The 16,880-nt window shown below is 47.9% G+C and overlaps 1 protein-coding gene across 2 annotated transcripts in view; it reads left to right on the forward strand.

Moving 5' to 3' along the window:
• GDPD5 (glycerophosphodiester phosphodiesterase domain containing 5) overlaps positions 1-16,880 on the forward strand; it is a 194,500-nt gene that overhangs the window by 74,269 nt on the left and 103,351 nt on the right. For both annotated transcript variants that reach the window (XM_081860460.1, XM_081860461.1), the window contains exon 2: positions 14,100-14,279. In XM_081860460.1, coding sequence (XP_081716586.1) covers positions 14,163-14,279 — 117 coding nt within the window. In that variant the 5' untranslated portion in view covers positions 14,100-14,162. The remainder of the gene's footprint in view (positions 1-14,099; positions 14,280-16,880) is intronic.

The following is a 16,880-nucleotide window of genomic DNA, read 5'->3' on the forward strand; positions in this document are numbered from 1 at the left end:
GTTTGAAACATGTGGCGGGGACATAACCTCACCTGGGTAGAATCATAGAATCATAGAGTTGGAAGAGACCACAAGGGCCATCGAGTCCAACCCCCTGCCAAGCAGGAAACACCATCAGAGCACTCCTGACATATGGTTGTCAAGCCTCTGCTTAAAGACCTCCAAAGAAGGAGACTCCACCACACTCCTTGGCAGCAAATTCCACTGTCGAACAGCTCTTACTGTCAGGAAGTTCTTCCTAATGTTTAGGTGGAATCTTCTTTTTTGTAGTTTGGAACCATTGCTCCATGTCCGCTTCTCTGGATCAGCAGAAAACAACCTTTCTCCCTCCTCTATGTGACATCCTTTTATATATTTGAACATGGCTATCATATCACCCCTTAACCTCCTCTTCTCCAGGCTAAACATGCCCAGCTCCCTTAGCCGTTCCTCATAAGGCATCGTCAAGCTTGATGCTCTAAATTCTGTTTTAATGGGCCATTGGCTTCCCCGAATGTTTTTAAGTTCTCTACCACTGAGCTGATTTATCCGTTCCTGAATCTTGGGGGAAAGATTGTGTTGTTTCTGATGGACAGGGGGTGGGAAGGTGTGTGGGGCCTCCTGGTCATGAACGGAGTGACTGTGTCCCTAAAGCAGGGGGATACAGTAGATAGTTTTCACTCAGGTCCACATATGCAAATAAGGGATTGGAAGTGACGTTCAGTGATTGGATAGTTACAGAAAGTGGTTGCTGTTGCATTGTAGTGGAGCTCTATATAAGCAGGCTGGCTGAACCCTTCAGTTCAGTTCTGGTCTGTGAATAAACAAGAGCTATTTGAAGAATCGCTGTGTCGTCTGATATGTTCACCCACAACTTAACAAAAACAATAATAATAATTTATTATTTATACCCCGCCCATCTGGCTGGGTTTCCCCAGCCACTCTGGGCGGCTTCCAACCGAATATTAAAAACAATACAGTTTTCAACCTTTTTGAGTCCGCGGCTCCCTTGACCAGCTGTGTTCTTTCTCTGGCACCCCTGTGGGACCCAGGAGCCCAGTAATGCCACCCCTTGCCTACAGAGCTGGCAGCCCCTCACCCCTTTTCGAACACCCTCCCTTGCGGAGGGTTCCCTCAGCTTCCTCTCCTCTCCCCTCTCCTTGGGAGTCCTCTGGGTATCTGCTCTGGGTATCATTCCCAAAAGCACGGACTGTCTGGCTGGGCTTCCTTCGGCCACTTGCTTGCTTACTCCAAGGCCGCCTCAGCTCCTGGCAACCAGCACCCCCTGGCCAGCGCCAGAGCCGCCATTCGCCTATGGGGCTTGTAGCCAGGGCTGCTGCAACAAACAGCTGTGCAAGCCTTTGGGAGGCATAGGTGCGAGAAGGCATCAGTGTGATGGCCTGGGACTTGGGCTCGGACTCAGAACCAGAGGAGTCTCAGTCTGCACCGGATCCTTTGCCTCAGGCATCATCTGTACCAAGTCTGGGGCCTGATCCTGAAGAGTCCCAGTCTGCACAGGTTCCCCTGCAACAGGCACCAGCTGGGCCGAGTCAGGGGCCTGAGCCTGCCCTGGCTCCAGATGCGGGGATGACCTCGTTGCCTCCAGCTGGACCATCACTTACAGCTGCTCCACTACCGGTTGGGTCAGGGGAGGCTGAGGCGGCCTCTGGGTCTAGTAACCCACTGCCGTCTCCCGAGCTGCAGAGACTGAGGTCTGAGAGAAGGAGAGACCTGAGTACTCGCAGGAGGAGTGCTCGCCTTCGGGCGAAAGAGGGAGGTGAGTCGCCGGGGGATCAGGACCAGCCGCTACCCCGACAGAGATAAAAGGCTAACGGACCCCACCCCAGGTTGTGGGAGCAACATTGCTGTATGCTGGATCCTGCCTGAGATCCTGTACCTGTCCTTGCCTGGTTTCCTGCCTCGTGTCCTGCCTTGGCCCTGTCGGACTGACTCCTAGCAGAACCTTCGGATTCTGGACCGGTCCTGGACTGCGTTTCACAGGTTACTCCCGGGCCCAGCACAATCAGGAGGGAGAGAAGGACCATCATTCAAGTCAACTCGGGATGCCACAGCACACTGGTTGAAAACCACTGCCCTAAAGGATCAGGCATGCCGCCTGGCAGTCATTTTGGACTCACAGCTGTTCATGGAGACACAGGTCAGTTCTGTGTCCAGGGCAGCTGTCTACCAGCTTCATCTGGTTTGCAGGATGAGACCCTCCCTGCCCGCAGACTGTCTCGCCAGAGTGGTGCATGCTCTGGTTGTCTCTCGCTTGGACTACTGCAATGCGCTCTATGTGGGGCTACCTTTGAAGGTGACCTGGAAACTACAACTAATCCAGAATGCAGCAGCTAGACTGGTGACTGGGAGCGGCCGCCGAGACCACATAACACCAGTCCTGAAAGACCTACATTAGCTCGCAGTATGTTTCCGAGCACAATTCAAAGGGCTGGTGCTGACCTTGAAAGCCCTAAATGGCCTCATCCCAGTAGACCTGAAGGAGTGTCTTCACCCCCATCGTTCAGCCCGTACATGGAGGTCCAGCTCCGAGGGTCTTCTGATGGTTCCCTCGCTGCAAGAAGCCAAGTTACAGGGTACCAGGCAGAGGGCCTTCTCGGTGATGGCACCCGCCCTGTGGATTGCCCTCCTGTCATATGTCAAGGAGATGAGTAACACTATAACATTTAGAAGACATCTGAAGGCAGCCTTGTACAGTGGTGCCTCGCAAGACGAAAAGAATCCGTTCCGCGAGTCTCTTCGTCTAGCGGTTTTTTCGTCTTGCGAAGCAAGCCCATTAGCGGCTTAGCGGATTAGCGCTATTAGCGGCTTAGCGGCTTTTAGCGGCTTAGCGGCTTAGCAGATAAGCGGCTTAGCGGCTTAGAAAAAGGGGGGGAAAGGGGGGGAAAGTCGGAAAAACTCGCAAGACATTTTCGTCTTGCGAAGCAAGCCCATAGGGAAATTCGTCTTGCAAAGCACCTCCAAAACGGAAAACCCTTTCGTCTAGCGGGTTTTCCATCTTGCGAGGCATTCGTCTTGCGGGGCACCACTGTATAAACCTTTTAAGGTTTAATGTTTTATTATGTTTTTATATATGTTGGACGCTGCCCAGATTAACATCATCATTATCATCATCACCCCCCCCCCTTCTTCGGCGATCACTCGTAGCTGAGTAAGATTGTCTTCCATGAACACGGTCTTAACAATGAGTCTATAAGTGACTGCGGAGGCCAATTCTGGATCCACACGTCCTTCCACAGTGGGGACATTGATTTCCCGATGGGAGTTGATCACGGTGTGGATTTGCCAAGCGTGCCTTCCTCTTAGCACGTTTCTCCCTTGCGTCCTGAGTTCGAGCGTCTTCGAGCCCGTGACACCTTTGGTAAAGGCTGTTCTCCAATTGGAACACTCACAGGCCAGTGTTTCCCAGTTGTCTGTGGTTATACTATTTTTTTTAGATTTGCCTTAAGACAGTCTTTAAACCTCTTTTGTTGACCACCAGCATTACACTTTCTATTATGATGATTATGATGATTATTATGATTGGTGTTTCCAGCATTAGGCCTTAGGAGGGTCAGAGCACACCCTGCCCTGCACCTTCCTTGCTGGAGTAAGAGACATTTAAGAGGAACGACCCCATTACAGTGGTACCTCGGGTTACATACGCTTCAGGTTACATACGGTTCAGCTTACAGGCTCCGCTAACCCAGAAATAGTACCTCAGGATACTATACCTTTACTTCAGGATGAGAACAGAAATTGTGCTCTGGCGGTGCAGTGGCAGCAGGTGGCCCCATTAGCTAAAGCAGTACCTCAGGTTAAGAACAGTTTCAGGTTAAGAACAGACCTCTGGAACGAATTAAGTACGTAAGCAGAGGTACCACTGTATCTTGATGACAACTTTTATTATCATTATCCTTCATTACCAGTGGACGAATTGTCAACCAAGGTGGAGCCTTGTATCAAAAGAGTGAGACTTTCGCACTTCCTGCACATAATCCGGAGGTGAATTTTTTTGTTGTGGGTTGGTGGAGGGAAGCTGATGGGGAAATGGGGTGGCAGCAGGTGGCAACTGTGTTCATCTATTCATTTGCACCGTGGAAAAGCTGCTCCGCTTCTCTCTGGCTGTGTTGATTTATTTTCATCCAAACGGCGCTTCGCCGGAGATTGTAATGGTAGAAACTTGGCTCTCGACCACGATGCTCATCAGCAACTTGGTCCGCCTGCTAGGGTAGTGGATATAAAAGCATTTCCTCGCTCCGTAATAGCCAGGTGCATATTTGTGGCCAGCTAGTAAAGGAACCACTGAAAAGCCAAATAATGGGGTTTTTGAAACTGGTGTCCTGCCTGGCGTTCCCATGTTTGGTGATATGAGCACCTTGCCCAGGGGTCAGCAAACTTTTTCAGCAGGGGGCCGGTCCACTGTCCTTCAGACCTTGTGGGGGGGGGGAGACTATATTTTGAAGGGGGGGGGGAAATGAACAAATTCCTATGCCCCACAAATAACCCAGAGATGCATTTTTTAAAAAAGGACACATTCTACTCATGTAAAAACACACTGTTTCCCAGACAGTCCGCAGGCCGGATTTAGAAGGCAATTGGGCCGCATTTGGCCCCTGGGCCTTAGATTGACTACCCATGACCTTGCCTGTTTAGTGTTAGTTGTGTTACGGAAATGACATGGGGGGGGCATTTTTAAGTTGTTGTTGTTGTTGTTGTTGTTGTTGTTGTTGTTGTTGTTGTTGTTGTTTAGTCGTTTAGTCGTGTCCGACTCTTCGTGACCCCATGGACCAGAGCACGCCAGGCACTTTTGTCTTCCACTACCTCCCGCAGTTTGGTCAGACCCATGCTGGTAACCTCGAAAACACTATCCAACCATCTCATCCTCTGTCGTCCCCTTCTCCTTGTGCCCTCCATCTTTCCCAACATCAGGGTCTTTTCCAGGGAGCCTTCTCTTCTCATGAGGTGGCCAAAGTCTTGGAGCCTCAGCTTCAGGATCCGTCCTTCCAGTGAGCACTCAGGGCTGATTTCTTTCAGAATGGATCGGTTTGATCTTCTTGCAGTCCATGGGACTCTCAAGAGTCTCCTCCAGCACCATAATTCAAAAGCATCCATTCTTCGGCGATCAGCCTTCTTTATGGTCCAGGTCTCACTTCCATACATCACTACTGGGAAAACCATAGCTTTAACTATACGGACCTTTGTTGGCAAGGTGATGTCTCTATTTTTTAAGATGCTGTTTAAGTTGTTACAATGTTGCAAATATCATGCCTGGATGTATCCTTTCGACTTGACAGCTCAGGGAAGATACCTAGCTTTAAAAAATTCGTAGGAAATGCATACTTTAACCGACTCTCCTCATTCCAATGCCATTTTAACCCTTAAAGAAAAGTGAATTTGGGCTCCATCTCCCTTCATGAACCAAGAAGCAGGAACTCATGTGGGGCTGCAGGAACAGGGCATCCTGACATCATTCTCCAAGCATGAGAGCACAGACACAGCCCCCCACCCAGGGGGGCAACAATCGATATCCACAGAGGCAGTTGAGTAAGTCAGGTGTTCTGAAAGCCCACCTCCAGACAAGGGCAAGGATATGTCAAGAGTTTTATTGTTCTTTCGGTGATGGGTACTTAAGAAGTTTGGACGCGGGTGGCGCTGTGGTCTAAATCACTGAGCCTCTTGGGTTTGCCGATCGGAAGGTCAGCGGTTTGAATCCTCCTGATGGGGTGAGCTGCTGTTGCTCTGTCCCAGCTCCTGCCAACCTAACAGTTGGAAAGCACACCGGTGCAAGTAGATAAATAGGTACCACTGTGGCAGGAAGGTAAACGGTGTTTCCATGCGCTCTGGTTTCCGTCACGGTGTCCTGTTGCGCTAGAAGTGGTTTAGTCCTGCTGGCCACATGACCCGGAAAGCTGTCTGTGGACAAACGCCGGCTCCCTCGGCCTGAAAGCAAGATGAGCGCCACAACCCCAGAGTCACCTTTGACTGGACTTAACCGTCCAGGGGTCCTTTACCTTTTACCTTTACTTAAGAGGTGTTGGGAAAGCTGTGTGAAGTGACCTAATGTTGAACTTGTGTAACCCTTGTACAGTGGTACCTCAGGTTACAGATGCTTCAGGTTACAGACGCTTCAGGTTACAGACTCCGCTAACCCAGAAATAGTACCTTGGGTTAAGAACTTTGCTTCAGGATGAGAACAGAAATCATGCTCCGGCGGCGTGGCGGCAGCAGGAGGCCCCATTAGCTAAAGTGGTGCTTCAGGTTAAGAACAGTTTCAGATTAAGAATGGACCTCCAGAACGAATTAAGTTCTTAACCCGAGGTACCACTGTATACCCCTCGGGGTTCCTTACTCCTTTGGGGGACTGTTGCACAGCAATAAAGATCTTGATCTACTGACCACTGTTTTGCTCCTATTAGCTAAAGTGGTTATTAGCTATTAGCTAAAGTGGCCCCATTAGCTAAAGTGGTGCTTCAGGTTAAGAACAGTTTCAGGTTAAGAACGGACCTCCGGAATGAATTAAGTACTTAACCACTGTATTTGGCTGGAACTTCCATCCTTTCTGACTGTATAGACCCGCGGGCTCTGCCCCGACGAGCTGGTCTGTTGAGTAGCCTCTCACCCCAGAATTCTCCTTATCATATGTGACATACATGGAGGTCAGAGATTCCTCCGGTGGGAAATGTTAGGAATTGCCCCTGAGTTCCAGCATCCTTCTGTAGCTTGGTCACACTGTGGTGTGACCCTGGCTGCATACATATTGAACGTCCGTAAATTGGGAGTTGCCTCTCCTTGTAAATGGTACAGAAGTCGTTCTGGCATGAAAGCTGCATATTAATGGAAAGTGAAGAGGCTACAGGCCAATCCCCCCCCCCCCAATGGAAAGGGCGTTCTGCAACTGGGGTGCAGCTGCAGAGAGGAGCTCCTGCGATGCTCCTCCCTTTGACATCGCCACTGGTTTCGGTCCGAAATAACAACATGAATGGCGCAGAACCCAGCCTGCTGCAAAACTCAGGATGCATGAAAGGAAGTTCTTTGCGCAGTGCAGTTAGACTATGGAACTCCCTGCCACAGGAGGCAGCGATTTGGACGGCTTTTAAAAGAGGATTAGACAAATTAATGGGGGAAGAGAGGGTTACGGGTAACTACTAATCCTGGTGGCTATGTTCTGCCTCCTCCAAAGATGGAGAATCATAGAATTGTCAAGTTGGATGGGGACCTGGGGGTCATCTAGTCCAACCCCCAGCAATGCAGGAATCTTTTGCCCAAGGCTTTGAACCCTTGATCCTGAGATGAAGAGCCTCAAGTTCTGAATCCCAGTTTCTGGAAACTGCAGGAAGGGAGATGATAATAGTAATAATAATAATAATAATGATGATGACGACGACGATAATAATAATAATAATAATAATAATAATAATAATAATAATAATAATTTATTTATACTCCTCCCATCTGGCTGGGTTTCTCCAGCCACTCTGGGCGGCTTCCAACAGAATATTAAAATACAATAACCTATTAAACATTAAAAAGCTTCCCTAAACGGGGCTGCCTTGTGCTCAAATCCTGATTGTGGGTTTCCTGCCGGCATCTTGGTCAGCTGCTACAGAAACAGGATGCTGGACTAGATGGGCTGCTGGCCTGATCCTGCAGGCCTTTCTTGCGTCCTCATGTTCTCCTTGAGAAGAAAAGAATTCGCAATTATTCTGAGCAAGCGTTCGTATTGGCACTCAGCAAACCGATTTCATGATCTTTCCCGCGAGGTGATTCTGCATGTCGTCGGAAAGCAGTCGCTTGTGGGTGGCGCAGGGTCTTCTTCTGTCTCCCCCACCTCCCCAATTTCTCATTTTCTTTTCTTTCTTTCTTTTGACTGGTGCACCTTGCGAAAACGTGAATAATTGATTCCCCCTTGTCCTGCTTCCTGTTTTATTTCTGTACGCGTAACACTAGCCGGCAGAGGCTTGAATCATTCATAGGCTGTGACTCCCCTGTGGCAGAACTGCGGGGGCCAGAGGGGAATCGGTCCCTCGCAGGCCAGAGCCCTGGGGGCTGATTTTGTCAAAGAGAGGACGAGGAAATCCGCTGGGACAGGCACTCGGGGGACGAAGAAACAACAAAACCCCACAGTTCCCGTGGGGGAAGCCCAGAGAGTGGAAATGTTATTCTCGGCCCAGTTCCTGTTTGCTTAGGATGTTGGCTGGATGGTGGAAGTGCCACGATTCTGCCGCTTTGCATCGTGGGAGTCTGTTACCTGTCGAGGCAGGTGGGTGATGGAGTTTGAAAGGGGGACCGGGCAGACAAAGAGGTTAATATCTCTCTCTCTCTCTCTCTCTCTCTCTCTCTCTCTCTCTCTCTCTCTCTTATTGGGATTTGGGTTTTACATTACAGTGGTACCTTTGGTTGCGAACAGGATCCGTTCCGGAGGCCTGTTTGCAACATGAAGAGCGCAACCTGAAGCGCCGTATCTTCGCAGGTGCGCGGCACTATTTGGTGCTTGTGGGCATGCGCGAAGTGCAATTTAGCGCTTCTGCACATGTGTGAGCGGCGAATCCCAGAAGTAACCCTTTCCGGTACTTCTGGGTCGCCGCAGGACGTAACCTGAAATAACGTAACATGAAGCAAACGTAACATGAGGTATGACTGTACAAATTTAAATTCAAACAATAAACACCATTATCATCATTTAGGATTCCTTGAATCCTTTGACTTCCCCTCCAACCCTTCCATGGTTACCATTTTCAATCTTTCTCCACTGTTTCACTTATTTTCTCTATTTTTCTTACACAATCCAGTTTAACTTAATTTTTAGTACATTACAAACATTGCTCGATTGCTGCCGGTTTTTAGTTGTTTACAACGTTGTCTTAAGTACAGTGTAAATTTTCCCATTCCTTCTTAAAGTTCTTCTCTTCCTGGTTTTTGATTTTCCTGGTCAATTTCGGCATAGTCCATCCTCTTCATCAAACCATTCATCTCTGGTTGGGACTTTATCTTCTTACCATCTCTGGGCTAGTAGTATCCGTGCTGCTGTCGTCGCATACCTAAACAATCGTCTCTCTCTCTCTTAAATAGGAGCAAAGGGAGCTGCATTATTATTATTATTAATAATAATAAGATTATTATTATTACTATCTATTACTGGAATCGTAGAGTTGGAAGGCACCACGAGGGTAATCTAGTGCAATGCAGGAAACTTTTGCCCAACATTAGGCTTAAACCCACAACCCTAAGAAATGGGGAGCCACCCCAGAAAAGGCCCTGTTCTCGTGTTGCCGCCTTCCGGACCTCTTGTGGAGTAGACACATAAAGAAGGGCCTCAGAAGATGATCTCAGCGTCCGGGTAGGTTCTTATGGAAAGAGGCGGTCCTTGAGGTATTGCGGTCCTGAGCCATTTAAGGCTTTATAGGTCATAGCAGCACTTTGAATCGGACCCGGAAATTAATTGGCAGCCAGTGCAGTCGGGCCAGGATTGGCGTTATAGCAGCCTTTCTCAACCTGTGGGTCCCCAGATGTTGTTGAACTACAACTCCCATCACCCCTAGCAAGCAAGCCCAGAGCTCAGGGATGATGGGAGTTGTAGTCCAACAATATTTGGGGACCCACAGGTTCAGAACTGCTGTGTTATAAGATCAAACTGTCCTGCCCAGATGGGAAACTCTTTATACTGAGTCCAGCCGTTGGTTTGTCCAGCTCAGTATTGTCTCCTACACTGGCTGGCAGGGACAGCATTGCAGAGGGTTGGACTAGATAGCCCTTGGGGGCCCAAACCGAGTCTACAATTCTGTGACTCTGCGAGCATTCCGGCTGGTACTGTATTTTTCGCTCTATAGGACGCACCTTGTTTTAGAGGGGGAGAAGAAGGGGGAAAAAATTCTCCCCCTCTCTGCTCAGCACCCCTTCAGCGAAGTGGCAGGAGAAAAGGAGCCCCTTCCATTTCTCCTCCCAATTGGCGGAAGGGGCGCTGTGCCAGCGTGGTGTAGTGGTTAAGAGCGATAGACTCGTAATCTGGTGAACCGGGTTCGCGTCTCCGCTCCTCCACATGCAGCTGCTGGGTGACCTTGGGCCAGTCCCACTTCTCTGAAGTCTCTCAGCCCCACTCACCTCACAGAGTGTTTGTTGTGGGGGAGGAAGGGAAAGGAGATTGTTAGCCGCTTTGAGACTCCTTCGGGTAGTGATAAAGCAGGATATCAAATCCAAACTCCTCCTCTTCTTCTTCTTCTTTAAATGATATTTATTGACAGTTTAAAGATTACAAAAGAATAAAGAAAAAAAGAATTAAATAAAACAATACACTACAATACAATACAAAAAACAAAAACACAAACACCACACACCCTAAAACATTAAATTAACTAGACAAAACAAAAACAATTAAAAACACTTAAAATCCAATAATTGCAATATCTTATCTTTCATTCACTTGTGCCGGCGACCTCCTCACACCTCCCTTTTTGTATTCCACTTCAATTAACTGTTTCAGCAATTCCTTTCCATCTTCCTCTGTTTTCTATCCTGTAATTTATCTTAACATATTCTAACCCTGTTTTTCCCCCCTTTAAAACATTAACAATCTATCTGTACCTAGTTCCTTATCACATTTCTGCTAAAGCCATGTAACTTCATTCCACCATTTTTCTAAAGCTCATTAATTTTACAATATTTCTGTAAATAATCTTTAAATTTTTTCCAATCTTCTTCCACCGACTCTTCTCCCTGGTCTTGGATTCTGCCAGTCATTTCCGCCAATTCCATGTAGTCCATCATCATCATCATCATCTTCTTCTTCCCTGTCTGCTGAAGCCAGGAGTGTCTTGCTCTCCTGGCTTCAGCGAAAGCAACGCGAAGCCTCCGGAGCACGGGGGGAGCTCTCCCTCTGCGCTTCGGAGGCTTTGCGTTGCTATCGCGGAAGCCAAGGAGCCTGCATTCGCTTCATAGGACGCACACGCATTTCCCCTTAATTTTTGGAGGGGGAAAAGTGCGTCCTATAAAGCAAAAAATACGGTCAATGTGGGTCAATGTCATTGATGGGCTCGCCAACCCACCCCCTTTCCCTTGCCCATCTTGCTTAACAGCAGTGAGCTGCAAGAAAAGCCCTGATCTGTGACCCGCCGCCTTCATTCTTTGTTTATCTCATTCCCCACCCCACCCAATCCGCCCTTTTATTTGATTTTCCCCAGTTCCGTAATACACAATAATCATATATTATACATCCGGTTAATTAAATCATACTGACTTCACATCCATCGTTACTTCTTCATTTCGTTTGTACTGATTCCAGTGGTTACAGCTCCCCGCTCTAAAAGTCTCCTCTAATGGCCCCTTCTCTCCCATAATTGCTTGTATCTTGCTTTATTTATAATGATTACATCCCAAATTTTCCATTGCCTGTTTACTTCAAAAATGAAGAAGTGCCTTCCTTAAAACTGTCTGGCTTGGGTTTTGTGGTTGGGGTAGGGAGAGTCTCATAGTCGGCGATGTGAGATGAGATGTTCTGTGGTGGAACTCCTTTCCGGACGAAACATCCCAGCAATGTTCAGATGCACTTTGAATATTTTTCTATTCATCCAGAACTTTGAAGAATGCTTGAGAATCCTCCCTGACTCAGCTGCTGCTGCATTATACACAAGTTTAATGCTTAAGACGGCTTGATGGTGACTTGACCAATCTTTTAATTCTTACTTTCATTACAGTGGTACCTTGGTTCTCAAACGCCTTGGTACTCAAACCCAAACACTGCAAACCCGGAAGTAAGTGTTCCGGTTTGCGAACTGTTATTGGAGGTCGAACGTGTTCCGTTTTGAGTGCCACGCTTCCGTTTTGAGTGTCACGCTGAGGTCTGTCTGGTTTTGCTATATAATTTGCGTTTTTGCGGCTTTCTTTTTTGTGTGACCATGTGGAACCCAGTTCAGCTACTGTTTGATGGATTGCGTGGCTGCAATACATTGTTTATTACTTTCTTTTTATGGATCAGTTGTCTCGTTATATAGTAAAATTCATGTTAAATTGCTCTTTTAGGCATTGTTTTTAAAAGTCTGGAACGGATTATTCTGTTTTGCATTACTTTCTGTGGGAAAGCGTGCCTTTGTTTTGGAACGCTTTGGTTCTGGAACGGACTTCCGGAATGGATTACGTTTGAGAACCAAGGTACCACTGTATTGTGATGACACTGTGATGACATTTGCTACCCTGTGCTACACGAGGAGGAGGGGAAGGATATAAAACCCATGAATGAATGAATGAATAAGATTACGACTAAACATCAGGGACGCGGGTGGCGCTGTGGGTAAAACCTCAGTGCCTAGGACTTGCCGATCATATGGTCAGCGGTTCGGATCCCCGCGGCGGGGTGAGCTCCCATCGTTCGGTCCCAGCTCCTGCCCACCTAGCAGTTCGAAAACACCCATAAGTGCAAGTAGATAAATAGATACCGCTTTATAGCGGGAAGGTAAACGGCGTTTCCGTGTGCTGCGCTGGTGCTGGCTCGCCAGAGCAGCTTCGTCACGCTGGCCACGTGACCCGGAAGTGTCTTCAGACAGCAGTGGCCCCCGGCCTCTTAAGTGAGATGGGCGTGCAACCCTAGAGTCGGACACGACTGGCCCGTATGGGCAGGGGTACCTAAACATCAGGAAGAACTTTCTGAGAGTAAAGAGCTGTTTGACAGTGGAACAGACTCCCTTGATAGGTGACGAACTCTCCTTCCTTGGAGGTTTTTAAGCAGAGGTTGGGTGGGCATCTGTCCTGGATGCTTTGGTTGAGATTCCTGCATTGCAGAGGGTCAGACTCGATGACCTTTGGGGGTCCCTTACAACTCTATGATTCTGTGATTCTCTGTTGGAAAGGCGGGTTTGAGGTCTCAAATGCTGTTTTGCTCCTTCTGCATTTGGAACGTGTTTTGGCTCCTGTGCGGTTCCTCAAATCAGGCTTTTATTTCCGAGTCGATCTGGGTTCCCTCTTTCTTCTCTTTACCTGGCCACCCCAGCTTAGTGAGGATGTTGACAAGCTGGAAGGTGTGCAGAGGAGGGCAACCGAGATGACCAAGGGTCTGGAAACCAAGCCTGATGAGGAACGGTCGAAGGAGCTGGTTATGTTTAGCCTGGGAAAGAGGAGACTGAGAGGGAACACGACAGCCCAGAATAGACCCAGAAACTCCAGCGGGTGCAGAATGCCGCGGCAAGGCTCCTTACGGGGTCCTTTCTGCGGGATTACATTCCTCCGGTGCTTTTCCAGCTGCACTGGCTCCAGGTACATACTAAGAGACTAGATTGGAAAATTTTCAGACAGGATTGATGGAAGTCAAAAAAACTGAATGAGATGTAAAAGTATGTTTCATTACTGTTGAAAATGATATGTTAACACACACACACACACACACACACACATCTATATATATATATATACAGTGGTGCCCCACAAGACGAATGCCTCGCAAGACGGAAAACCCACTAGACGAAAGGGTTTTCCGTTTTGGAGGTGCTTCGCAAAACGAATTTCCTATGGGCTTGCTTCGCAAGACGAAAATGTCCTGCGAGTTCCTGCGATTTCCCCCCCTTTCCCCCCTTTTTCTAAGCCGCTAAGCCGCTTATCAGCTGATCCGCTAAGCCGCTTATCAGCTGATCCGCTAAGCCGCTTATCAGCTGATCCGCTAAGCCGCTAAGCCGCTTATCAGCTGATCCGCTAAGCCGCTAAGCCGCTTATCAGCTGATCCGCTAAGCTGCTTACCAGCTGATCCGCTAAGCCGCTAAGCCGCTTAACAGCTGATCCGCTAAGCCGCTTATCAGCTGATCCGCTAAGCCGCTTATCAGCTGATCCGCTAAGCCGCTTATCAGCTGATCCGCTAAGCCGCTTATCAGCTGATCCGCTAAGCCGCTAAGCCGCTAAGCCGCTAATAGCGCTAATCTGCTAAGCCGCTAATGGGCTTGCTTCGCAAGACGAAAAAACTGCAAGACGAAGAGACTCGCGGAACGGATTCTTTTCGTCTTGCGAGGCACCACTGAATATAGATATGAGAGATTCCTGCGTTGCAAGGGGGGTTGGTCTAGATGACCGCTGGGGGACCCCCCTCCCCACTCTGTGATTCTCCGTGTTGCTTCTTCTTCTTTTGACTGCCCACTCTCTTCTTGCAGGGCATTTCCCAAGGCCCTGATGGATTTCTGGTAGCCCGCTGGTGACGATCCGGGAAGAAGAGCATGGTTAAACACCAACCGCTACAGTACTACGAGCCACAGTTGTGTTTGTCATGTCTGACGGGGATTTACGGTTGCCGTTGGAAACGATACCAGCGGTCACATGATGACACCACCAAGGTGAGTCGCTGGAATTTATTCTGTATTTCTTGGCAGGCTGCCCCCGTTTTTGAAATCTCGCTAGGTTGGCAGGGGGGTGACTGTGTGAGCTTGTAAGCTGCCTCGGATGTGAGAATCTGAGAATGTGATTCATCCGTGAAGATTAAGAAACGTAGGCCCTTAAGGTTCGACCACTCTGTCGCTTCTGAACTGTGTGCGAATTCTGCAGGCTCTTCGCTCCTTGTCATTTTTGCTTGTGGAACTACAGGCAGATTTAACTGATTATAGCATTTTTACCCAGTTCTTCAGCAGAAAGGAATATGTTTCCCAGAGCTGCTTACTAATGGAAGTGGCAGCACAGTTCTTGGGCTTGTGGACTCTAAAAGCCGTGGCACAAAAGGAAGTGGGGGCGGGAGGGAGGAGGAAAAAAGAAAACACAGGTGCTGTTCTGTACTTACGGAGTTCTTGTAATGGCGGTTGGATCGGAGAGATTTCCAGGAGACGGGGAGCCAAAACTTGCTGGTTTTCCAGCAGAGAGGATGAAGAGATCCTGCAATCTCATTTCTCCCCCTTTCCCTGTAACCCATGGGTAGGCAGACTAAGGCCCGGGGGCCGGATTCGGCCCAATCGCCTTCTCAATCCGGCCTGCGGACGGTCCGGGAATCAGCGTGTTTTTACATGAGTAGAATGTGCCCTTTTATTTAAAATGCACCTCTAGGTTATTTGTGGGGCTTGCCTGGTGTTTTGACATGAGTAGAATGTGTCCTTTTATTTAAAATGCATCTCTGGGTTATTTGTGGGGCATCGGAATTCGTTCATTTCCCCCCCCAAAAATATAGTCCGGCCCCCCACAAGGTCTGAGGGACAGTGGACCGGCCTCCTGCTGAAAAAGTTTGCTGACCCCTGCGATGGAACTTGGCTGTGATATGGTTTATATGGTTTATATGGTTTATATGGTTTATATGGTTTATATCGTTATGTGGTTTTTGTGAATACTGTGTGCAGACAAATCTTACATGCTTCTAGGTTGCTTTAAACAGAAGAATCGCTATTCCAAGTTGGAAAGAAGTTGTAACTGTTTTTTATTTTAAAAATAGACCAATGCATGGAGGGCAGATCTATGAGCTCTTAGCCACATGGAACCTCCTTGTTCTGAGGCAGCCTATCTGCGAGACCCGGGTGCAAAGTACAAACAGTACATTGCCATCACCTCTGTGCCCTGCTGGTGAACCTACAAAAGGAATCTGGCTGTTTTTGTATTCTCCTTATCAGTATAGTTCAGAGAGAGAGAGAGAAGGAAAGGCAGGAGAGGAGCAATTGGTAAAAACACTGAGGTATTCTAGGGCAGACCTAAAACGTGTAGGTACGTTTTCATGGAAAACCTTTCCCCCTTTTGAAATGCACTCTCCTCAATCTGTGTTATTTATTATTACTATTATTTATTAAATTTGCATGCCACCGCTTCATCCGTAGAGCTCAAGGCAGTTCACAGCATAAAAAGACAAGTGATGTTGGTGACTGAACGAGCGAACCGGCCATGAAATGGTGTGTGTGTGTGTGTGTGTGTGTGTGTGCATGTTTGCTCATTCAGAGCAAGGGCGGAAGTGCCCTTTCTCTGATTTGGCTTCACGACAGCATCGTGTTATGGCTGCTTGATAACTCAGCACTGTTATGTAGCCGATGTGATCCTTGATTGGTTAGGATCGCATAGAGAAGAAGCTCCTATGTGTTTGAGTGTGTGTTTCAGATGGCACCAAAATTATTTGGAGCAGGAGCATGAACCAGCTGTAGACCAGGCATAGGTAAACTCCGGCCCTCCAGATGTTTGGGACTACAATTCCCATCATCCCTGACCACTGGTCCTGTTAGCTAGGGATGATGGGAATTGTAGTCCCAAACATCTGGAGGGCCAGAGTTTGCCTATGCCTGCTGTAGACATAAGAGCAGGGTTTTGGTTTTAGGTTTTTTTGACCTTTTTCTGCCCAAGAAAGATCATGGAGCCCAAGAATAGTAAAACCTCTCATAGATAAAAATCTTTATTTGCATCAGCCACAAGCTGATCAAATACAATCAAATACAACTATAGCTGGGTGCTTGGCTATGCAAAAAAAGAAAGAAAGAAAAAGAATTTACAACTAAACAAATAAATGAAAGCGTTATAATTGTCTTTAGCTACAAATAAAACATAAGAATGAATTGGCTTTTTTTACTAGGCATTCAACATGTCAGTCAGGTGGTAGATCTTATTCTGATTGCCCCAGCTAATTTTTTTGCCGTGTTTGCTGTCCCCTGGTAATCTTGGTCTGCAAGAAGGAAGGATCCTGTAGCAGTGGATGACAGAAGGATATCCCTTGTAACTTCTGAGGCGAATAGATTTTGTTGTGCTTTTAAGGGCCGTGATAGCCACAGAGCCCTTGTCATCTTGCCTGTCAGGCGAGAGGATTACGGTCTCCTGTTTCTCCCGATAGCCGTTTACAAGTGATCTTGTCTTCTGTGTCCAATTAATATTTCAAGGTATCAGCAAGGAAAAGGCCCAGCCAGCAGTTTTTTTGTTTTTTGTTTGCAGCGCAAGACTGTTGATTGATGGCACGCCTAACTGAGTGAGCGAGAGAGAGAGAGAGA

This window comes from Podarcis erhardii (genome assembly GCF_964252035.2).
Source record: "Podarcis erhardii genome assembly, chromosome: 4".
Classification (NCBI taxonomy): Eukaryota; Metazoa; Chordata; class Lepidosauria; order Squamata; family Lacertidae; genus Podarcis; species Podarcis erhardii.